Source organism: Aedes albopictus, chromosome 2 (assembly GCF_035046485.1).
Source record: "Aedes albopictus strain Foshan chromosome 2, AalbF5, whole genome shotgun sequence".
Taxonomy (NCBI): Eukaryota; Metazoa; Arthropoda; class Insecta; order Diptera; family Culicidae; genus Aedes; species Aedes albopictus.
The window spans coordinates 101281016-101306083 of NC_085137.1; the positions used below are offsets into that span (position 1 = coordinate 101281016).

General features: G+C 39.5%; 2 protein-coding genes across 3 annotated transcripts in view; both read left to right on the plus strand.

Moving 5' to 3' along the window:
• Positions 1-25068, plus strand: part of LOC109419740 (inositol-pentakisphosphate 2-kinase) — a 401201-nt gene that overhangs the window by 264519 nt on the left and 111614 nt on the right. The gene's annotated exons all lie outside the window — the stretch shown is intronic.
• Positions 5304-6660, plus strand: LOC109419732 (uncharacterized). 2 transcript variants are annotated; one of them, XM_019694000.3, is made up of 3 exons: positions 5304-5913; positions 5984-6304; positions 6368-6660. In XM_019694000.3, exons 1-3 carry the CDS (start codon positions 5863-5865, stop codon positions 6533-6535), a joined length of 540 nt encoding a protein of 179 aa, XP_019549545.2. In that variant the 5' UTR covers positions 5304-5862; the 3' UTR covers positions 6536-6660. The 2 variants fall into 2 exon arrangements, with proteins under 2 accessions (XP_019549545.2, XP_062710984.1); XM_062855000.1 differs by having other exon boundaries at positions 5304-6304.

Sequence of the window (25068 nt, forward strand, 5' to 3'; positions counted from 1 at the left end):
TAAACCTAAAACACCACAAATTTATGCTTCCTAGCTGGGGCTCAATTGAATGATGTGCCTTGACTGAGGCTGGAGCTGAAAATTAGTAAAAGCTCGAGGTCAGTCTTACCCAACCAATCCCAATCAAGCATAGTTCTGTGAGGCGACACGACGAAACTTATATAAGAGGTGCACACACTCAGTTCGATCATTTCATCGGCACACACAGCAGCGGACGGACAGCGCCGAGCGGCAGCAAGATCCCAAAAAAGATCCGCTTCAACGGATGAGCAAGCGGGTGGCACCGCCCTCTGTCCAATGAAGCCTCGATTCTTTTCGGATCCATCGGCGGTGGAGGCAGCAGCGGAAGCAACATCCAAAGAAAAATCCGCCTCGGCAAACGAAAATTCGATTGGCGTCACTTTTCGTTTGCCGGGGCCCCGATTCTTTCATGGATTGTCGGTGGCAGCAGCAGCAAGATCCCAAAAAAGATCCGCTTCAACGGATGAGCAAGCGGGTGGCACCGCCCTCTGTCCAATGAAGCCTCGATTCTTTTCGGATCCATCGGCGGTGGAGGCAGCAGCGGAAGCAACATCCAAAGAAAAATCCGCCTCGGCAAACGAAAATTCGATTGGCGTCACTTTTCGTTTGCCGGGGCCTCGATTCTTTCATGGATTGTCGGTGGCAGCAGCAGCAAGATCCCAAAAAAGATCCGCTTCAACGGATGAGCAAGCGGGTGGCACCGCCCTCTGTCCAATGAAGCCTCGATTCTTTTCGGATCAATCGGTGGTGGCGGCATGGGTGGCAATGAATTATACCAAAATGGTCCTTTTAAGGGCCCCAAAGCTTCCGAAAGAGTTATTTGGAGCATTATTCAATTATTTCTAAAAATTCAAATAATTCTAATTTTTTATAGTTTAGTTTATCGATAAAGTTTAATGTTTATACTAAATATACACCGCTGTATATTTAGTATTTGGAATTCCAAATTTACTGTCAATGTCATTCCAATCGAGTAGGATACCTGTCAAATGCGCATTGCTCGGCAGCATCATCGTCATGATACGGGAATCATCATCACCAGCAACAATCGCCAGATTTCGAGTCTTTAGCATATAGTGATTTTACTCTGGCCGTTATTTTTGCTGAATAGGTACACGTTTACTTCATCTGTGAGCCCCAAATTCTTTATTATGCGTTAAAAATTAGTCCTACGTCAACATTGCGGTTATGTCTCAGACATTACACACTCCTAGTTTTTGAATCCAACGATTGCTAAAATTGGCGAAAAATGGCGGAAATATGACCATTTTTGTTTCACAGGTACCAGGGAACCATGCTAGCTATAGTATGCTACGGGTGCAGTTCTTGCTATTAGTTCATGCGGTGCTCAATTTGCGTGTTCAAATATATTTGATCGCAGTGTGCGAGTTTCAACTTGAACACAAATTGATCGCGTTCAAATGCATCACTGCAATTCGGTTCTGAACTCCTGTGCGCACAACAATGCATGACATATATGAGGAACAGTGAATCAAAATTCAACCATCGCGCAACAATAATGATAATGTCGCAACCTGTATTTGTTGCGACAAACAAACCCATGCGACATAAGTTTGTCCCAACTTGAAAATAATGGGATTAACATCGTACACCACGAATTTAGAGATTTCTAAGCCTTGCATTGCGATTTTCGAACGGTAACTTCGAGTCGGTAAACACTGCAACTCTGGTGAAGCTCTATCATCAAACAGTTTCGACTATGGGTTAGCAATAATTGATTATTCACGAGTTGAAAAGTACACAACAAATTCAGCTTCCGTTTTGTCTGCATCAAAAAAAATTCGAGATCATGTCATTATCTGTTACCAGTAGGGATAAAGAGTAATCGTCGCACCTTCTTTGTTGCTTGTTTTGTGCCTCTTTTGTCTGACAATTCTCATCACTGAGAATAATTTCTGATGGGATGCGTATATAAACCGGTCGTTCCGGTCAACCGGAGTTCTGGAAAATCTGGGAATCTAATGTATTGGCGTTTATTTTCAGTCATGGATCGTTGACAGACCTTATCTGGAATGGTCAACTTTGTTATTTTGACTGTTATGACAAGCCGAAAACTCCGTTAACCCTCCTAAGATGTTATGTTTAGCGCGCCACGATGGCGTAGTACACGTTCAACGTGTCTGTCTGGATCATAATGACCCCAACATCCTACAAGGTTTAATGTATTGTATAATCATGTGCTTGAAACCACGGATTCTTCGAAGTCGATGTTGACTGCACTGGTACAGTTAGAAATGCTTTAAATAGCGTTTCTGAACCGAATGAGCCCACGATTTTTGAAATCTGTGAAAACATGGCGGAGGTTTTGCCACTTTAGTTTCGGGGGTCTCAGAGTACCCTGCAGGCGTTTAATTTGGAGCTCACGCGCATTCCAACTTTTTTCTCTTCCAAAAATGGGTTTCGACCAAATGTCCATTCGACCAAATGTCCGTTCGACCAAATGTACTTTCGACCAAATGTCATTCGACCAAACGTCATACGACCAAATGTCTTTCGACGAAATGTCATAGATTCGTCTCAGACTGTATCTGAACCGGTAGTATTCCGGAACAGGTTCCGGGTGTCCCGCCGGAAGTGGCCAAATAAGAAAGTAAACATAACCCATGTATGCGACACATCAAATAGCGGCTTTTTCGATAACCAGTTGAATGGTTAGCAGGAAAATAGCTTCAGACCATGTTTGAACCGGTAGTGCTGTGGAACCAGTTCCGAGTGTCCTGCCGGAAGGGGTCACTTGAAAAAGTGAATCAAACCCAGGCATGCGACACATCAAAGAGCGGCTTTTACGATAACCAGATGAACGGTAAGCAGGAAAATAGTTTCAGACCGTATCTGAACCGGTTGTGTTCCAGAATCGATTCCAGGTGTCCCGCTGGAAGTGGCCAATTAAAAAAAAAAACTAAACCAAACCCATGCATGCGACACATCAAAGAGCGGCTTTTTTGATAACCAAATGAACGGTAAGCAGAAAAGTAGTTTCAGACCATATCTGAACCGGTTGTGTTCCGGAAACGGTTCCAGGTGTTCCGCGGGAAGTGGCCAATCAAAAAAGTGAACCATACCCAGGCATGCGACACATCAAAGAGCGGCTTTTTCGATAACCAGATGAACGGTAAGCAGGAAAATAGTTTCAGACCGTATCTGAACCGGTTGCGTTCCAGAATCGATTCCAGGTGTCCCGCTGGAAGTGACCAATTCAAAAACTGAACCAAACCCATGCATGCGAAACATCAAATCATCAAAAATATTCGATAACCAGATGAACGGGCAGCAAGAAAATAATCTCTGACCACACCTAAGATTACCGGCAGTGTTGCAGAATCAGGATTGGATGCATCGCTGAAATTACGAAGGTGAATCAAATCGATGCAAGCGATTAATATGCGTAAAAGAACAAAATATTGATAAAAATTTAAGCGATCTTGTCAAATTACACCATTTTAGATTCCTGAGTCGTCATTATACAGTAGGATGGATCAACGTTGTATGGCAAAAAAATAAATTTTATAGCACCAATCCCCTTTTGCGTCTTAAATTACTGCGAACATCACGGTTGAAATTTGAATAGGTTTTATTATGGGAAATTTCGCTTGTTTGTACTTTTTTTTGTCAAATTTTACATGAATCTTAAAGCCAGCGATAATAAAATATAGGCTAGAGTGTGCAGAAAAAATTTGTCGAAATGTCTTGATAATGATCGGCATCCAGTGCTAGTGAAGGTGGCCAAGCATTCAACTGAGAAGTTTGATATTTTTCAGCTCTGCCTATACGTTTAACATAACGTCGGAATATGAGCCATCAATAAGTTTCCAACTTTGATTATGGCTTTGATAAAATTGTTGCTTTTCTGAATAATGCTGACACAAATTTCGATTTTCTCTGAAGTCAAGAGGGGCCCCCTGGGTAATTTTGGTCGGAATTCAACATTTTGAGAAAGGGCACAAATAAATAAACCAATTTTTTTCAATTTTAAGGTGAAATTAGAGTCCTCTAGAAAGTTTCTTATCAAATCCGATGAGTTAAGCGGTTTTGCCTAATTATTTGGGTATTTTTTCATCAAATGCATTTATTATTTATCACCTCTACCACCACCCTCCACTCCTCTCCCCTTGAACGAGTCAATGAACACTGTGACATAAGAAGAAAAAGAGATTTATTCCGTTCTAGAGTATTCTCAGGATTCAAGAACACTTCGGCTTATAGCGACGGAAAAATCTTGAGTACATATTCGACGAGAAAGGCACTATCGCCACCAGGTGGATTAATTTGGGTTTTTTTTTTCTAAAAGTGCTTCCTGGCGTTCTAGGATCTTGCTTGAGTCTTACAAGAAGTCTTCATCGATCGATTTGTCTAATTTTGTGTTAAATTCAGCAAGTTTTGGACATACCGAAGATTTATTCTTCTGCTTTCAAGATATTCTTAAGGAGGTGTGTAATAGTTCATTGCAACATCACGGAATTCATAGAGAACCCCAATAGAAATAAAAATATATTCAAATATTGATAAACTCACAGATATTTGTTTTAAATTAAATCTACTAGAATAATGAGGCCTTGGAGTATTTGTTCTATGAACTAGCTATGATAAAACTTTTGGTTTTTAATGAAGGTGTGCATTCCAAGGCGATCGCTTGGAATAACACCAGTTTACAGCATTCTATAACTAGGTAAGCTGATGATTATTTTAGCTCTGAAGCATACCCTGAATTGAATTCATTATATCATACAAGGCTGGCGATTCGAAATCGCTTTTTGTTCAAACAAACTCTTTTATTCTTTATGACCAATGTTCCGATTGAGCAAAAAGTTTTGAAGAATGTTTCAATTATATTATTTTTACTAAAAATACACACCTTTTTTAAATTTCCCAAAAACTGCGTTTAAGTGATCGAAAGATACATATGTATAATATTCAACTCTTTCCAATTCTAAAGGATTTTAAATTAATTCACTCTGCGCAAGATATATCAGTAAATTTAATATTTTGGTAAATGTTTTTGAAGTACCATTTTAAATAATTGCTTTCGTTTAATTTTATAAACAAGTGTATTCAATGAATTTTAAAAAGAACAAAGCAAGCCTCGTTGGATAAATACGAAGAATGCTGAAAAAGTCGAGTTTGCATCAAGTTGAATACAAGATTTCTCGTGGGATTTCGGCTTTCAGTCAAAGAAAAGCGTCTCAACGCCAACGTTTCGATTCAGATGTTGGGATCTTCTTCAGGGCTCGAAAATAATCAATTTTCCCTGAAGAAGATCCCAACATCTGGATCGAAACGTTGTCGATGAGATAAGAAAATCAACGCTTATCTTTGACTGAAAGCCGATATCCCACGAGAAATATGTCAACTTCCTAGTCGAACCTCTGTCTTTACAAAATTTTATGCAATGATTTTTTTGTAACTGTTTTTCATGATGCAACTCGTTTCAGTTACAAGCCTCGTTGGACTTAAAAAAATCAAGTCCTAGCCTCGTTGGACTTAAAAAAAATCATGACCGACTGGGAATCGAACCCCGGCATCGTTAGCATGATCTTGCATAACAGCTGTGCGTTAGCCGAATCGGTAATGTGGGCGCCTCAAACAATTCCTGCAAAATGCAGTCATAAAATCCAATAATGACAAATCATAGTACATGCATCTCGTTGTTCATTGTGTTTTACGTTGCGCAATCGAACAACTCGGAATTTCATTAAATTGACCTTATTTGTCACGCCATTGGCTTTTCAACGTGTACCGGATGCACCGTGTGCAGATCAATCTACTCCAACAGAAGTGTCTTGAACGGATCTGGACGCTGACTGCGTGACAGTCTTCTATACCATGGTCCCCTTGCTAACAGCTTTGGCGCTTTGTTACGTTCCCGTTTCATGGGTAATTTATGGTTTTCCTAGGATTTTGCAAGAATTTATCACAAATTCTCCTTCGAAAATCCCTCCCACAGGCAGTCGTAACGATCTCGTTCGATGGCGAGTTCAGCTCCTGCCAAAGGGGAATGGACTTGATCAGTGTGGATATGACTAAGTTCGATATTCTAATGTTAGACAACGAAAATTTTACTCTGGATGGAAGGCTCGTGTTCAAAAAGGATTTCAACAATCCGGTCGGCTTGAACATCAAACTGGAAAGGAAGAACCGGGCGATGTGGATACCGGTGACGACGCGGCTCATTCCGAACTTTTGCGATGTTATTTTGCATCCGAACGACTTCTGGACTACGGTTGTTGCCGCATTCGAAAAACAGAGATGCCCATTTCCGGCTGGGGTATGTATGGTTTTGGGCTTGTTTGATGGATTGAACTGTGAACTTATGGTGTAATCCTGACAGCACGTGGAGACGTTCGATAACACAAACATCGGCAACATGGCCCGCCAAATGATGCTGCCTCCCAGTATGTTGGGTGATTGGCGAATGTTTGTGGAACTTCGCACCATGCGGGATGGGAAGTTGGAAACTGAATGTACGCAGGCGGTTTTTCTGCTGGAAGAGGTTTAACGGGTCTAGCGTGCTCGAAAGTCGGTTTTGATTATATGTAGTACTAACATCATGAATAAAGCAAAATGCATTCATCAGTGCTAGAATACCTGGTAGATTGGCAGGCACCAGGTTTTTAAAAGAGTTTGAAATTTCTCACCAACATGTATTAATAACTAATTTGTCTTGAATTTTAAACCTTTATGAAATTGATCTTACTTACTTACCTTATCGGTCAGACTAAGGCCTGAGTGTCCCCTGCTGAACGTAGGAGCCGTCTCCGTTCGACTCGATCCATGGCTGTGCGTCTCCAGTCACGCACTCTGCGAAGGGTCCGCAGATCGTCTTCCACTTGATCAATGCATCTCACCTGCTGCCCATCACGTCGTCTTGTACCGGTCGGGTGGTCCTCAAGAACCATTTTACCGGGTTGTTATACGACATTTTGGAGGCGTGACCAGCCCACCGTAGCCTTCCGATTTTCGCAACGTAGACGTTGGTTGGTTCTTTTAAAAGATGATGCAGCTCGTGATTCATATTCCTTCTCCACACTCTTCTTCCATCTGCACTCCGCGCGTAGATGCTACGCGAAACCTTCCGTTTGAAAACTCCAACGGCGCGTTATGCTTCGGGCTACCGATCTAATTAGCGTTTGGTAGATGGTTAACTTCGTCGGGCGATGAACTTTGTTCGATCGTAGAGTTATGCGGAGTCCAAAGTAGGTTCGATTTCCTGCCACAATGCGTCTCTGAATTTCTCTGCAGGCGTCTTTGTCGGCGGTTACCAGTGAGCCAAGTTCACGAACTCTTCAACCGCCTCGTTTTCATCACCGTCGATAGAAATTCGGGGTAGCGGGCGTGGTAATTCCTCCCTAGAGCCCTTTGCCATCATGTACTTTGTCCTCGACCACGTGTACCTTCCCGTAATCTTCTAAGATATTCGAAGAAACTCGAGAGTGTCCCTAATACTCGAACTACGCATATTACTCGATCCATCGTCGCCATGATCAATCGTATTAGTTTATCCGGGAATCCGTATTCGTGCATAATGTGCCGTAGCTTGTCTCGATCGATTGTATCATACGCCAATTAGAAATCGATGAATAATTGATGTATGGGCACGTTGTATTCGCGGCATTTCTGCAACACCTGGTGGAGTGTGAACATCTGGTCCGTTGTAGCGCGTTCACCCATGAATCCAGCCTTATATTACCCCACGAACTGTCTTACAATCGGTGATAGTCGGCGGCATAAAATTTGAGAGAGTATCTTGTAGGCAGCGCTCATTAGTGTGATCACGCGGTAGTTCCCGCAATCCAACTTGACGCCCTTTTTCTAGATGGGACACACGATACTTTTCATCCATTCGTCCGGTAATACTTCCTCTTCCCAAATCTTGGTAATGACCCAGTGTAGTACTCTCATCAGTGCTTCTCCACCGTATTTTGGAAGCTCGCTTGGTAGTTGATCTGCTCCAGCGGCTTTGTTGTTTTTCAACCGGCCAGTCTCCTCCTCAATCTATTAGAGGTTAGGGGCCAAAAATATTTCGTCCTGCGCACGTACTCCTAGACCAGTTACCACGCCACCTTCGGTGTTTGCAAAGTCGCCATTGAGATGTTCATCTCGACCACCTCACGCTCACTCGTGAGAAGATTCCTGTGATTGTCTCGACACATGTCAGCTTGTGGCACAAGCCTCTGCGCGGGCAATTCAGCTTCTCGTAGAACTTCCGGGCGTTCACAGCGCTGTACAGCTCTTCCATTGCTTCGCGATCTCGTTCTTCCTGCTGGCGCTACTTCCTCCGATAGACTGAGGTTTGCCTCTTCCGTGCCTATCTATAACGTGCCACATTCGCCCTCGTACGGTGTTGAGCAACATTCTTGCCAATGCTGCATTCTTTTCGTTTTTTAGCTTTTCACATTCGCCGTCGTACCAGTCGTTTACCTATGGCGGATCGGATGTCATCCAGTTATCTTCAAGTGTAGCTTCGCCAAGCTGCTCTTCCGTTGGTAGTAACTTGAAAATGTCTTTTTCAGTTTCGACAGAATTCGAAAACTACTATTTAATCTTGTCCAACGTTTCGGTCGCATTTAGTACCTTCATCAGGGACTCTTGAATTTAAATTTTATTTTATTTAAGGGTTTTTCATAAATAATTAAAATAACCAGACTGAAAAATCAATTTTCAAGTTATATTCCTTCACAGTCGCAACTAAAACTGACCTTGCTTAGGTAGGGCTACTGCTAACAGCTGCTAAGATTCTAAAGAAATTACTGTGAGAATTTGAAGACGCGTTTGAAACGAGTACAAACAAGTTTTAGATTTTCTTTGATCCCTTAGAAGTGTCATCATCTGGCAGAATTTCATGAAAAAGCTCTGGTAGAATGTTTAATAAAATTCCTGTACGATTGCCTGTAAAATTTCAAGAAAAATCTGAAGAGAAAGAAAAAAAAAAGGGATATTATAGCGAATTTTCCCATGTCAATTGTTTAACACCTGCAGGCATTTTTGATGGAATCCTTCAAGAAATTTCAAAATTTAATCTTAAGTTTACCTTAAAAAGTGTGACTTTCTGATTCCTACGGAACTGTGAAGCCAACATGTGAAAAACGTGTTTCAAAAAATGTTGTAGCTGAAACTTCTGGGACAATTTTTGGCTGATCCCACGAGAAGCTTACTGAGAAAGGAAGTGTTGATATCAATAAAGATATTTTGTTGGTACATTTACCAAAAAAATGAAATATTTTAGTCTATTTATTGGAAGTAATTTATGGATGAATAATTAAAATTGTTGAGTTAATTTTTTTGGAGAAAAATGTTTAAAAAATACCTTACTTTCGACAAAGTAGGGGTATGCGGGCAGCTCAAGCATTTAGTCATAGTCAATTTCAAATAAAATAAGCAAAAAAATGCGTAATTTCAACGCTCAATCCTTATTTGAATCTTATTTGACAATAGCTAATGGTTTGAATTTCGACGAAATTAATAAACAGAACTAAATTCATTGTAAAACGTGTCAAATCGTTAACTGTGCCACCCACATACTTACCGCTTCAGCAGTAAGTACAGGGGATAGACAAAATGATCGGGACAGGCAGAATTTTCACTTTCCAAAAAATATTCAACTAGCTGTCTCGGATAAAAACTAACCATAGGGTATTTGGTTAAAACCATTCCTGTACCATACAGTGTACCAGCTACAATATAGTGTATTGTAATGCAATGGTTCGCTAAAAGCTTTGCACATTGGTAGCTACTATACATTTACATCCGATCTTTATGTAACAATATATTATACTGTTTTTCTTACGTTTGAACCATTCACTATTCCGAAACAATCTTTTTCCGTGCATTTTTAATTATTTATTTTAGTTTATGATTTTTTCCGAGCTTTGTTTTGTTGATGTTCGTGACTTTTTTACTGCAAAGGAAATGAAAGAGAAAAAAGTGAATAAGTTGAAACATCTATTCAAAGTCAATAAAATGTTTAAATAAAGTGATAAACCAGGTGTCCTAAGAGCACCTTTAACGGTGCGCTTCTATACCCCGTTTGGCAGCCCTCCATCATTGCAGCAAACTTTACCGGTCGCTGCTAGATGCGCTCGCAAAATAGTAGCGCTATGGGTGGGTGACCAAATATAGTAGCGGGACAGTTGCGCTGCTAAAAATGTTATGGAAATATGACAGCCCTCCCGATACGAATCAGGGTGACTAATTTGATTGCTACCGGTGTGGAAAAGGGTGGTTAAGTCAAAATGGTAGCGCTGCGCGGGTTGCTCGAATAGTAGCTGCCGTTAATGTTGCTCTAAGGACTGCATATCCAAGAGATATGGTGGGCTAGGTATGTAGAGTGCGATGAGAGGAATACGAATGTAGGTCAACCCGGAAAGACGCAGGCCAGATTACCGTAAATCAGTGAATGAGTTCAACACTATTCTTTCTCCTCTTCTCTCATGTGAAATTGCCTTGTACAACAACCGAATTAAATGCGATTTATCTTTGACATTTTTAACATAAGGACTGGACTGGACACTGAAACGACTTCTGATATAAGTTCGTTTTCGCTTTTTAACCTAACTTATTGTTGAATCGAACTTGACAGTTTTCTCATGAGTTGTTATGTACATATTTCATAGTTCAGTCAAACTGGAGCCTCAATATTGCAATAACGGTTAAGCACGCTGTAATGATGCTTATGTACCTCGTCACCCACTTCATGCAACTACATTAGTGGTCTAATAATACTTAGCGCGCTAGGCATAGTTCCATCATGCCGCTCAAAGTGTTGCCACAAATAATGCTTAGTTTGCAAAACCCAGTTATCTGGCTGGTGGGACATGGGAGCCTAAGCTTCAACTGTTAATGTAATCAGAGGCTACTCAGACTTAGACGAGTTTAGGTTAGTTTGGCTAGAACTGCCATTATCAAAGGAACACAGTGTGTGGATTTTTATCGCGAACCACTGAATGGTCCATGCTCAGCAAGTGATACATTCGCGAATGTAACATTTCATGAACCAACATGATCGGGAACGCTCCCCGAAATGCTGTTCATTCTCTTGCCCGGTTCGATACGAGAGCGCAATCAAGAGAGAAGATGCTCGATGACGCTAATGAAAGCGATGCATTCGGTAAGAATATTTTATTGCCATAATTCTTTTTTTATTGTGACTACACAACCTGCAACGTCATGAATACAGTTAAATTAAATAGTATTTCACGTTTTTAAAGCGAAACCGCATTAAATACTGATGAAAATAACGATTATTCACAGTTGCCCCAAGCCAACGATGAGCGATCATCGGTAAGTGTTACACTTAGCGATGCCCGCTCATCACCGCAGCTTGTTTATATCGGAGTATCCTCTTTGTGTTCCTTCGTGAACCATGCGACTCGACGAGAGAACATACACCGCTTGGTAATTGAAACAGAACCAACAGAAGGGAAGAAAAACTGCCGAGTGGTTCACTGATCACTTTTTCGTCCAAACACTGAAGGAACATGACGAGATAATATAATATTATATGGTTTATCTAATGTAAAACAATACAACATAACAAAAGAGAACCATTCCAAAACCATGATTAAATGTATAACCAGTAGTGAAATTACAATTAAAAACAATATATTTACGGTACATTTTATTGTTTGAAACCATACGTGTACCATACAATGTATGGTATATTAAAGCTCACGTATCAGTATTTCGAACAATTCATTTACAATAAAATGTATGGTTTTGTAAAAAAATATATATGGAGAAACAATTTTTTTATATTGTTACGATACTTAACAACCCGTATAGTATATTGTAAAAATCTTTTTTACAATTTACTGTATGGGTGTCTACATTACATCTTATTGTTTTTGTATTTTTTATTTTTACAGTGTTGTTTATTGTAACAATATGGTTCTAAATAGTACTGTTACAATACAACATTCGGTTTTTCTACTGTATTTTTTATTTACTTTTCGAAAAGTGCATCAAATATTCTCAAATTTTTACTGTGAGTTCTTTAACTAGTTGTGTATCAGTGGACGAAATTTGGAAAAGATCGGACAATTCTTCACGAAGTTATAATGATTTTTGAAAAAGATAAAATTATCCGATAGCCAACTTTGAGCTGTTATATCTCCGGATTCAATGAACCGATTGCAATGAAATTTTGACCATTCATGACTTATGTAATGAACTCTGGAAAATATTTGACTTAACTGACCTAATTTTTAACAAGCGAAAAAGTTATAGCGTTTTTATTTTTTTCACGGTTTTTTAGTAATTTGGTCTATTTTTAATATGCATCCCATTACTTTTTCAATTTATTGGCGGCTATGTTGTTACTTTCCTTCAAAACGCATTTATATATAAGTCAATTAGAGGGAAACTAAATGAACTGTAATGTGCATCTTGCATTTTGAAACGATGTTGATGTTTTGGATAATTTGGTGTTTTATTAGAAAAATAATCTAATCGTTATAGTTTTCTTCCGTGTTAAGAATATTAAGTTAAGTCAATGGTTTTTCAAAGCTCATTATATAAGTCATAAATGGTCAAAATTTCATTGCATTCGGTTCGTTGAATCCGGAGATATAACAGCTAAAATTTGGCTATCGGATAATTTTACCTTTTTCAAAAATCTTTGTAACTTCGTGAAGAATTGTCCGATCTTTTCCAAATTTTGTCCACTGATACACAACTAGTTAAAGAACTCACAGTAAAAATTTGAGAATATTTGATGCACTTTTCGAAAAGTAACCCCGAATAAAAAATACAGTAGAAAAACCGAATGTTGTATTGTAACAGTACTATTTAGAACCATATTGTTACAATAAACAACACTGTAAAAATAAAAAATACAAAAACAATAAGATGTAATGTAGACACCCATACAGTAAATTGTAAAAAAGATTTTTACAATATACTATACGGGTTGTTAAGTATCGTAACAATATAAAAAAAATTGTTTCTCCATATATATTTTTTTACAAAACCATACATTTTATTTTCAACTAGTTGAAAAACTTACACTAAAAAATTGAGCATATTTGATGCACTTTTCGAAAAGTTACAGCTAATTGAACATTTTTTGAAAAGTGAAAATTTTGCCTGTCCCGATCATTTTGTCTATCCTCTGTATGTTGAAAAAACAAACCACAGTATAGTTATTCCGTGATTTGTTTGTCACGACGGAACACCATGTAAAACTCCAAAAACAGTGTGTTTCAGTGGCTATCGATCCATGTTTGAATTAAAATTACAACTTTAAAGAGGGTTTATAAGTTGAGGTGCTAAACAAAAAAAGTGACATTGCGGAGCTTTTTAGAAAGTGGAAAAATTAGCAAAGCTTCGATGGTTTTGCATATTTTAGTTTGTTTTGTCATAGCATTATTACCATTCCAGCTTCAGGTAGTAGAAATTGTTTGAATATTGCTTAATACTTTCTCACTTTCAATTTGATTTACAGGCTAGAATAGCAATTGATGTTCATGGATTCGAAAAATGCTCGGGATATCCCGATAGCGCCCAGCATGTGGACGCTTCCAATCTAGAGTTTGACAATGATGACGATGGAAATATTGTTGTAAATGGAAACATGTCAGTGCTGAAAGACCTTGTCAGCCCGGCACCGGTGTTCACAACTATAGAACGATTGGAACGAGGCCAATGGCGACGGAGTTTATTCAGCCAAGATTTGGCTGATCTGTGTATCACATTGGAGGATCCAATGCAAGCATACTATACAGTGACGGCTAGTATGAAACAGCGGAAATGCCCCTTTAGAAGAGGTCACGTCGAAAGTTTTGTCAATTTAACGGTTGATATTCGTACAATAATATCAGCACGATACATCGGTGAATGGAGGATGACATCAAAGGATGGTAAAGGATGCTGCATTACGACAAGGGCTTCGGTTTTTGAAGTGTGACACCAGTGTACGACCTGTACCTTGTTCTACACAACAAGCCTTTCTCATAATTTGTGAACAACAGATAAAACTTCACTTGACGTATTATTTTTGATATTTTCACTTTTCCAAACCTTATGTTACCATCTTGTTATCCACACAGATCGAAAAAAGAGTGTAAAATTCTGTGACATATGATGCACATGATTGGAACGTGCGATATCACAGAAGTTTACAGGACATATCATGTAAAAGTCATACAATATCATGTAAACTTCCATTATATGTCATGTAATTCAGCATGACTCTGTGTGTTTACATGACATATAACACAAATTTACATGATATATCATGTAAACCATCATAAAACTAAGTTTACATGACTAAACTGAAGTTTACATGACGTGTAAATCTCATTTTTTTTTATCTGTGCAGTGTATGTTCCCATCCATTTGACGTTTGAGGTGTACCGTGTTTATATAGACTGTACCTTTATGGAGACGAGTTTTTTGTTCGTAAATATTGTTTCACTCAAGTGTCAAGGACAGGGATGGGAGAACTCACTTGCAAAGAGTTACACTCACTTGCTATTTTCTCAGCTCAGAAGCGTACAATCAAGAAACGATGTATGGACGACTTTTGCCTTGTGATTTTGTCTAAAACTTTTCCGAATAGAGTAGGGGTCGCACACGAATCCCAAAGTCGTGACAGAGCTGTGAAAGCGACTCTCCACGAGGTGAGTGTAATTTACATTCACGTCGTGGAGAGTTGCCTTTGCAGCTCCCTCACGAATTCGGTATGCGTGTGCGACCCCTACTCTATTCGGCAAACTTTTAGACAAAATCCCTAGGCAAAAGTCGTTCATACATCGTTTTTTGATTGCATGCTTCTGAGCTGAGAAAACTGCAAGTGAGTGTAACTCTTTGCAAGTGAGTGTTCCCATCCTTGGTCAAGGAGTGTGTTCATACGTTCCGTGCCTAAGTCCATTTATAACAACAAACTCATGCGTTTGGAAAGTTTCCGTAACCATCAGAAGATTTTTAGTGCACGGCAATTGTAAGCTCATTAAACTAACTGAATTGCGTTATTTTGGTCCACTTATACAATTTTTCTTGATTATATGAATATAATACAGTAAGGTAACGAGGTTGCTACTGAGTATTAAATTACAATTTTGTGAGTTGAGTTCCACATGGGGGTCATTGTGTCGGTTTTTGAAGTGTGACACCAGTGTATGACCTGAACCTTGTTCTACACAACAAGCCTTTTCCATAATTTGTTTAAACAGATTAATCTCCATATGACGTATTGGTTTTAGTATTTTCACTTTTCTAGACCTTTTTATGTTACCATCTTGTTATCCGGTGTATGATCCCATCCATTTGACGTTCGAGGTGTACTGGTGGGGTCGCCAGTTAGCCTAGAGGTTAAGGCTATTCATTACATTCTTTTTCATTTATTTAGTTAACATCAAATTCATGTAAACACTGAATCAACAATTTGCCGCCATGATACTCGATTTACAGCCACCTCGAAAGTATCCCCGTCTGTCGTAACATTGCTGCCAAGGCTTGTCCTGTCTCGCTCAGTTCCACCTACCAACATGTACTTTGTCTTAGCCGCATTCACCAACAGTCAGACCTTTGCTGCTTCGCGTTTCAGACGGGTGTACAGTTCTGCCACCGTTCCAAATGTTCTTAGCAATAATGTCTATGTCATCCGCAAAACAGACAAATTGGCTGGATTTCGTGAAGATCGTACCCCGGCTGTTGAGCCCGGCTCGTCGCATAACACCTTTCAGAGCGATGTTGAATAGTAGGCAGGAAAGTCCATCACCTTGTCGTAGTCCCCGTCGAGATTCGAATGAACTGGGTACGTTATAGTTCACCCGAAACCTTTACGCTGTTCTGCACACCATCCATCGTTTCTCTTATCAGTCTGGTAAGCTTACCGGAAAAGCCGTTATTTTCCATAGCTCTGTGTGGTCGATACTGTCGTATGCCGCCTTGAAGTCGATGAACAGGTGGTGCTTTGGGACCTGGTATTCACGGCATTTCTGGTGGATTTGCCGTACGGTGAAGATCTGGTCCGTTGTCGACCGGCCATCGATGAAGCCGGCTTGATAACTTCCCACGAACTCATTTACTTTAGGTGAAAGACGACGGAAGATGATCTGGGATAGCACTTTCTAGGCGGTGATCGCTCGAAAGTTCTCACACATTAACTTGTCGCCTTTCTTGTGGATGGGACAGATTATCCCTTCCTTCCACTCCTCCGGTAGCTGTTCGGTTTCCCAGATCTTGACTACTAACAGGTGCAGACAGGTGGCCAGCTTTTCCGGGCCCATCTTGATGAGTTCTGCTGCGATACCGTCCTTACCAGCCGCTTTGTTGTTTTTGAGCTGGTGGATGGCACCCTTAACTTCCCTCAGCGTGGGAGTTGGTTCGTTCCCGTCCTCTGCTGCACCAACATAGTCATTTCCTCCGCTGTCTTGGTCCTCCGTGCCTACATTTTCTTCGCCATTCAGCTGCTCGTCGAAGTGCTGCTTCCACCTTTCGATCACCTCACGTTTGTCCGTCAGGAGGCTCCCGTCCTTATCCCTGCAGATTTCGGCTTGCGGCACGTAGCCTTTGCGGGATGCGTTGAGCTTCTGGTAGAACTTACGTGTTTCTTGTGAACGGCACAGCAGTTCCATTTCCTCGCACTTCGCTTCTTCCAGGCGGCGCTGTCCCCACATTCTGCCGGGTTCCATGCTGCAGCATTACCGCCCGCGCTGCATCCTTCTCCTCCAGAACCGCTCTGCACTCCTCGTCGAACCAATCGTTCCGTCGACTCCGTTCTACGTACCCGATAGTGCTCTCGGCTGCGTTGTTAATGGCTGCTTTGACTGTACTCCAGCAGTCCTCTAGAGGGGCCACATCGAGCACACCCCCTCGTCCGGCAACGCTGCCTCGAGATTCTACGCGTATGCGGTGGCGACATCCGGTTGCTTCAGTCGCTCTAGATCGTACCGGGGCGGCCGCCGGTAATGTACATTGTTAATAACGGAGAGTTTTGGGCGCAGTTTAACCATAACCAGGTAGTGATCAGAGTCGATATTAGCGCCACGATAGGTCCTGACGTCGATAATATCGGGGAAGTGCCGTCCATCAATCGGAACGTGGTCGATTTGCGATTCCGTTTGTTGTGGTGATCTCCAGGTGTAACGATACGGGAGGCTGTGCTGGGAGAAGGTGCTACGAATGGCCATGTTCTTGGAGGCGGCGAAATCGATGAGTCGTAGACCATTTTCGTTCGTCAGCTGGTGGGCGCTGAAATTTCCAATCGTCGGTCTGAATTCCTCCTTCTGGCCTACCTGACCGTTTATATCCCCTATGATGATCTTGACGTCGTGGTTTGGGCAGCGGTCGTACTCGCGTTCGAGCTGCGCGTAAAATACGTCTTTGTCACCATCAGTGCTTCTGGAGTGAGGGCTTCGCACGTTTATTATGTTAATGTTAAAGAATCGGCCCTTGATCCTCAACCTGCACATTCTTTCGTCGATCGGCCACCAACAGATCACGCGCCTCTGCATGTCGCCCATCGCTATAAAAGCTGTTCCCAGCTCACGTGTGTTCCCACAACTCTGATAGATAGTATGATTACCTCTAAACGTTCGCACCATAGATCCTGTCCAACACACCTCCTGCAGCGCTACGATTCCGAGCCCGAGGTCCTTCAGTATATCGACGAGTATGCGGGTGCTCCCGATGAAGTTGAGAGATCTGCAGTTCCACGTACCGAGCTTCCAATCGCAAGTCCCTTTTCGTCGCTGTGGTCGTCGCCATTGGTATCGGTTCGCATTCTTCTCTTGTTGATTTTCCGGTGCTAGTCTTTTTTATGACTGGCTCGCAGGACCTGACACCAACCCACTAACCCAGGGAGCTGAGCTTACCTTCCCGGAAGCTACGGGTTCTGCATTGGCATTTCCTCCAACTACAGTGCTAAATAGCTAGGCTCAAGCGCCAGTCTTCGCCGGGGGTGGTGTTTTTAATGGGCGCCCAGGAGATAATATTTTACCTGAGCTTCCACCCCCTTTTTTTTTGACTGACTGCCATTAAGCATGGAAATATTTTTTTTAAATATTATATGCCATTAAGGCAGTCAAAAAGCCCAAAATCGCATATTTTGTCCTATAAATTGAAGTATAGCTCAAAATTGTGACGTGCTGGAGCAAATCTGAGCCCGGATTTGGATTCAGCGGCCCAAAATCTGTGAGAGACACATAAGTTTGCTCTTGAGACAGACCAAAAGTTAATTTTTGTTACGCTGTGTTAGTTACGAGAGGAATCTTTGAGAAGTAAGGAAATACTGACGATTTGTAAGTTGTTTTAATCATAATGCTCCTAAATGTAATTATCCTTTTTTGACCCATTCTCACTCACAACGACAATACCAAACTTGTGACATAGGCATATTACAATAAATGTGTTACGAAATCGTAGTTATGACTATTTTATTACTAAGTTTGGAGATGAACCAGCCTCGGGCTGCACATCTCGTTAATACAGATATAAAAAAATGTAAACGCATAGTAATAAAATAGCCATAACTATGATTTCGTTACACATTTATTGTAATATGCCTATGCCATAAGTTTGGTACCGTCGTTGGGAGTGAGAATGGGTCAAAAAAGGGTAATTACATTTAAGAGCTTTATGATTAAAATTACTTGTAATCTGTTGTAATCTGTTTGAATAAAAGATATCATTTTTAATTAAACTTTGTTACTGAAATAATTTTAAGTTTTGTTATAATTTTGTTATGAATATACACATAGAAAAACCCTGAGAAAAAAAGTAGATCAACTTTTGTTATTTATATCAATAGATGTCATATTTTTGTTATTATCTTGTTATGCGCTTCTGGTCGGGTTCTAATTCCACGATTTAAAACAATGTCTCACTGCGGAAAATCATGTATCACTTTTAGAAGCATTGGGTTTCAGTGGTCATTGATTCATATTTGCTATGAATTTACAAATTCAAATCAGGTTACATATAAGCTCAAGTGCTAAACTAAAAGGCGTCATGATATCTTGGATTGCTTTATTGTTGTTTGGAAAGTGGATTAATGAGCAAAGCATCGATGGATTTGCACATTTTAGTCAGTTTTGTCATAGTATTATTGCCTCTCCAGCTTCAGGTATTCGACATTGTTAGAATATTGCAAAATACTTTCTCACTTTTATTTTTAATTTGTAGGCTAGAATAGCAATTGATGTTCATGGATTCGACAGATGTCCTGGTTATTCCGAAAGTGCCCAGCATATTGATTTTACCAAACTAGAGTTTGACAACAATGACGAGGGAAGCATTGTTGTAAATGGTAACATAACAGTGCTTAAAGACATTGTCAGTCCGTCACCGCTGTTCACAACCATTGAACGACTGGAGCAAGGCCAATGGCGGCGGAGCCTATACAGTCAGGATTTGGCTGATCTGTGTGCCGCATTGGATGATCCATTGCAAGCGTTTTATTTATTGACGGCTAATATGAAACAGCGAAAGTGTCCCTTTAGGAGAGGCCACGTCGAAAATTTTACTAATTTGACCGTTGATTTTATGTCAACAATATCAACACGGTACGTTGGTGAATGGAGACTGACATCAAAGATTGGCAAAGGAAGCTGCACAACGTCGAAGGCCTCGGTTTTTGAGGTGTGATATCATTGTATGATTTTTTGTGCACGTACAAAAAGAAACCCTGCAATAAGCCTCTGTCATAAGCTGTGTATAACATCAAAACATTATACCTGTCATGTTAGTTTTATTTTCCTTTTTCACTCTTCCAAAACTTTTTAAGGGATTACATACTTTGCGGTGATAGGAGATCGAACTTTTCTATTGCGTAATCTGAAAGTATACTAGCAAGACAACATACATTCTAAATTTCATAAATATTGTAGTACTAGAACCAAATGTACAGCCCAATGTAGTGCGCGCCCTTCGTATAGGGACAAGGCAAAGCGCAAAACTTACGCAAAACAAACGTGATTACCTATCTCGAAACTCGTGGTGTAGGATCTTTATCCTATTCCGTTCAGGTAGGGACAAACCGGTGTCACATTGAGTAGATTGTTGCGACAAAAGCAGGTTGCGACATTACCATTTTTGTTGCGCGTTGACTGGCATTTGATTCAATGGTTACAACGCAACGGAACACCCTGTATCACTCAGAAAAAATGTGTTACAGTGGTTTTTGATTCATGTTTGAGTTAAACTTACACGTTTGAACACATGTTAATAGCTTAAGTGCTACACGAAAGGGCACCATACTATTCTTGATTTTTTTTATTGTCATTTGAAATACTTAATCAATGAGCATAGCATTGATGGATTCTCTAATTTTAGTCTGTTTTGCCTTAGCGATAATTCCTCTTCTGCTTGAAGTAGTACAAATTGTAAGAATATTGCACAATACTTTGTCACTTTCAATTTCATTTGTAGGCCAGAATAGCAATTGATGTTCATGGATTCGAAAAATGTCCGGGATATCCCGATAGCGCCCAGCATGTTGACGCTTCCAACCTGGAGTTTGACAACAATGCTGCGGGAAGTATTGTTGTAAATGGTAACATGACAGTGCTGAAAGACATCGTCAGTCCGGCACCGTTGTTCACAACTATAGAACGACTAGAGCGAGGTCAATGGCGTCGGAGCCTTTTTAGTCAATATTTGGCAGACATCTGTACCACGTTGGAGGATCCATTGCAAGCATTCTACATAGTGACGGCTCGTATGAAACAGCGAAAGTGTCCCTTTAGGAGAGGCCCCGTCGAAAGTTTTGTCAATCTAACGGTTGATATTCAGTCAACAATATCGGCCCGGTACATTGGTGAATGGAGAGTGACGTCGAAGAATGGCCGAGGCCTTTGCACCACTACAAAGGCTTCGGTTTTTGAGGTGTGATGCGCACTACAGCGGTCTGCATAGTCCAGTGTAAGAAGCGACTCTGAATGTAAAAGCACAAATATATGCTCCACATGTTTAAGTCATTTTTTATTAGGTTTATTTTTTAGGGATTCCAAAAAAGTACAAAGGCAGGCTTGTGCTCTGATGGCTGCCGCTTCTGCCACTTCCTACTTTATATCCTTCTATCTAACTTTTTTGTATATTCTCAACATGAACAACTCCATCGCCAGAACCAAAATGTTGGGTTGAAATAGTATTTTCTTTCAACTGCGCACTCCAGTTAGCCTAGTGGTAAAGGCTATGGATCGCCAATCCGGAGACAGCGAGTTCGATTCCCGTTCCAGTCGGGAAAATTTTCTCGACTCCTTGGGCATAGTGTATCATTGTATTCAGGCTGATGACGGATGGGTTTTTTTTTATTACCGTACGGGTTTGGGCCGAAGGGTTTCAGATTTTCATGAAGTTTTTCCCAAGGGCAGCGCTCATATAAATATGAACAAAAAAATGAGAAGAATTTAGGGTCGCCTATTTTCCCGGAAAACTCAGGTGGAAATTTTTTGTTTTCCCCTGACACTACTTACTTTGAAAAATCATAACTCAAGAACGAAGCTTCGTAGAATCAAAGTTTTTTTTAGGAAATGAAAGCAAATTTTCTCAGGAATCGAAAAAAAATATGAACTGGAAAAAGTTTGCCACAAATTTTTTTACAGTTGAGTAAATTTGTAAGGAGAAGCCGGAAAAACTATGCCCGAACTCGTGGAAAATTTTCGAAAAAATATTTTTGAGAAGGTTATTTTATAAGCTTCAATCGCTGAAATTTTTGGAATGCACGTTTTTTTACGTTTTTGAGTTATGACCAATTTTGTTAAAAAATGTCCCAAATGTGCCATAAAAGCCTTTTCTTTGAAAAATCATAACTCAAGAACGAAGCATCTTGCAACTTGCTAGTATACACTTTATATGAGGAAAAAGAAACGATTATATAAACGAAATTATATTGATTTTCTACGGAATTATATCTTTGAAATACGATTCAAAAATCTTAGCTATCTGTAATCTTTGCATCTACATTTGCGACAGTCGGTTTTTAAGTAAAGTATGAATGTAAATGTAAATAAGTTGTGATATTCTCAAGATATTGACCTCAAACGAAGTGTCCTTATTTGAGGACGCTTGTCACTCAGGTAATCTACGATGCTGGGCGGATTGGTGCTAATCAGCGCCATCTTGCAGTTTACAAAAAATATTTTTTTGAACACTTTTGCCGAATAAGTGTAGAATTAGCTTAATTTTAAAATACACGGTCATAAATCAAACTTTTGCCGAAGACACAAAAGTTCTATACATTCATAAAATCAAGATATGCAAGCTAAATACATATAACTTTTAATCCAAAATTTGTATATACACCAGCGCCAATTACTGGACTAATCCCGAATATTTGTTTGTAAAAAGATTGCCCTTGGTCTATTGAACAATTTTGCAGAAGACAGCATTGTTATAGGAAGTCACAATTAAAAGATATAATCATTCGTGTCGTGGGGTCCAATACACCCCAGGGTACAAAATCCGGTTCAACTAGTACGCCATGAAACTATTGCAATTTTTGCACAAATAACTCATCGCGGTGTAGTTTGAAGGTACTGTAAAAATTGGGACGATATGTCAATTCAAACTTTTTTGCGACCACTTCAAAGTGGTTCTGGTGTCCAATGGACCCCAGGTATCCATTAGATTGCTGATTGCTGGTAATTATTGTTATTGAAAATTCAAAGATATATGCTCCCGATATGGGTCTCGCTGTGGTGTAGCCGCTAGTACACAGGGTCAAATGTTGGATCAATTGCTAACCTATGCTCAAACATATGGTTTGATTAGGTCGAATTTTAATTAGTGTCAAACAGATGTTTGATCTTTAGTTCACTCTTTGTTAAATATACGAACCCGTGCCTGTCGATAGCATATCGTGTTAGCACAGTATCATGATCACACCATGGATCGCACTTTTGATTTAATAACCCAGTGATTCATAAATGATTGTTGTTCATGTGCTTGATATCTTGTCTGAAATCTGAAGTACTGCATTTTACCTGTCTAGATTAATCAGTACTAATAATAGGCAATAGTTTTATTATTTCACACACTAGCTAAAACTGAATAGTGTTATTTTTATCTTCGCAGAGTGGATAACACTACAATGGATTTTCGTGTTGTTTTCTGGTTCATCTTGGCATATTTTCTTATTTCAACTGAGGTAAACGAAATAGTGTCTACGAAAGATTGGCTACGATTCTTTTTTTTTCAGTTTCTATTTTTGTAACTAACAAGTATAAAAAATCGATTTTCATATAGGAGTGCAAAATTAACTCCAATATTAGAATTAACATGATTGAATACTTAAAAAAACATTTTTTTTTCAGACGTTCTCAACTTTTTAATATTTTTTGCCTCATACCCGGTGTCTTTTTCCTTATTTCTTCGTATAAAAATCACAGTGATACACCCGATTATTTTTTTTTTGCACGGGTCTGGTTTTTGCTATAACTCAGTCAATTTTTAATCGGTTCTCATGAAATTTTATACACATATAGGCACCATTAGTACTATCCGTGTATGAAAAATCAAGTCAATTGGTTTAAAATTGACTGAAATATAACAAAAAAGAGGACCCGTGCAAAAAAAAAAAAAGAATCGGGTGTATTGCACTGTTGTGAAAATTAAAAGCTTTTTATGCCTTTAATGCATGTAAGAAATTCATAAATGTTTCCAAAAATACCTGTATGACATCTTTCAGAAATTCTTCCAGGGGTTTTCAGATAATCTCCCAAAAAATCTTTCATTGGACTCCTTTGTAAATGTCTCCAGTGATTGCTGCAGAAATCACACTAGTAATTCCTTCGCGGCTACTTTCAAAAAATCTGTCATGTATTCAATTGAGGTATTTCGGGAATTTCTTCACAAATTCAATTGAATATTCCACCAAAAAGTTGACCATTTCACGAATTTCAAAACTTCGACCACAGATTCCTTCAGAAACTCTTCCGAGGCTTTTTCGGATAATCTTTCATTTTTTTCAGAACTTTCTCCAGAGATTTCTTTGAAAATTTAATTAAGCATTCCTCCATATATTACCCCAAACTTTTTTAAGCGAAAAAGTTTGGGGTCTTTCAAAAAATCGTCCAAAGAGTTATTTGGAAGTTTTCCACAGGAAATCATAACAAAAATTCATCAAATGATTAAAAAAAATCTTGCGTGAATTCTTTTAGAAATTCTACACTGGGGTTTCTTCTGAAATTTAGGAAGAGGTTCATTTAGGAAACATTCTCTGGTTTTTTTTTCGGGAATTTTTACTCAGAAATTAACTTAGGATTACGTAGTAACTCCTTCAAAGATTTCTTTAGAAAATCTTCCGAAGTTTTCTTCAGTAATTTGTCCAGAGATTCGTTCAGGGTTTTTTATGGAAAATCTTCCGGAGATTTTTTTATCAAAATATCCTTCAGGAATTCTTTAAAAACATTTTCAGAAGATTTTTTTTTAGAAATTCTTCTTTGAAATGCTATGCAATCTGCTTGAGTTCCTTTAGAAAATCCTCATAAAGGATTGTGTCACAAAATCCCACAAAACATTTCATGGACTTCCTTGGAAGTAACTAAATCCTTGTCCAGGGATTGCTTCGAAGACTCTCTCACGGATTGTTTCGAGCCGTTTTCTCAGAAATTTTCCTAGAATTGTTGAAGAATTTGGATAGGCATTTTTATTTTTCGAAAAATCAGGAGTTTCTCCAGACAGTCCTGCTGAAATTCGCAGAAATTCTTTCAGGATTTCCTCCATGGATGATACTTTTAAGAATTTCTCCACATATTCTTCCTCCAGACATTTCTCCAGAAATATTTTCTAGGAATATACGCGGAAGTTCCTATAAAAAAATCTATTTTTTCTGGGAATGTGCATATAAAAGCTCTGGAACATTTCAGAAATACTTTTACCGATTCTTTCTGAAAATCGTTCCGAAATTTTATTCAGATTTTTTTTTCAAAAACTCCAGGAATTATTTGTAGACCTACTTTTAGGAATTTCAACAGCAGCTTCACAAGAAGTTTCTTTAGTTATTTCCTTTGGATTCCTTCCGATATTCTTCCAGAGATTCTTCCAATAATTTCTCCAGAGTCTTTTAAATCCATTTATGAAAACCTCCAG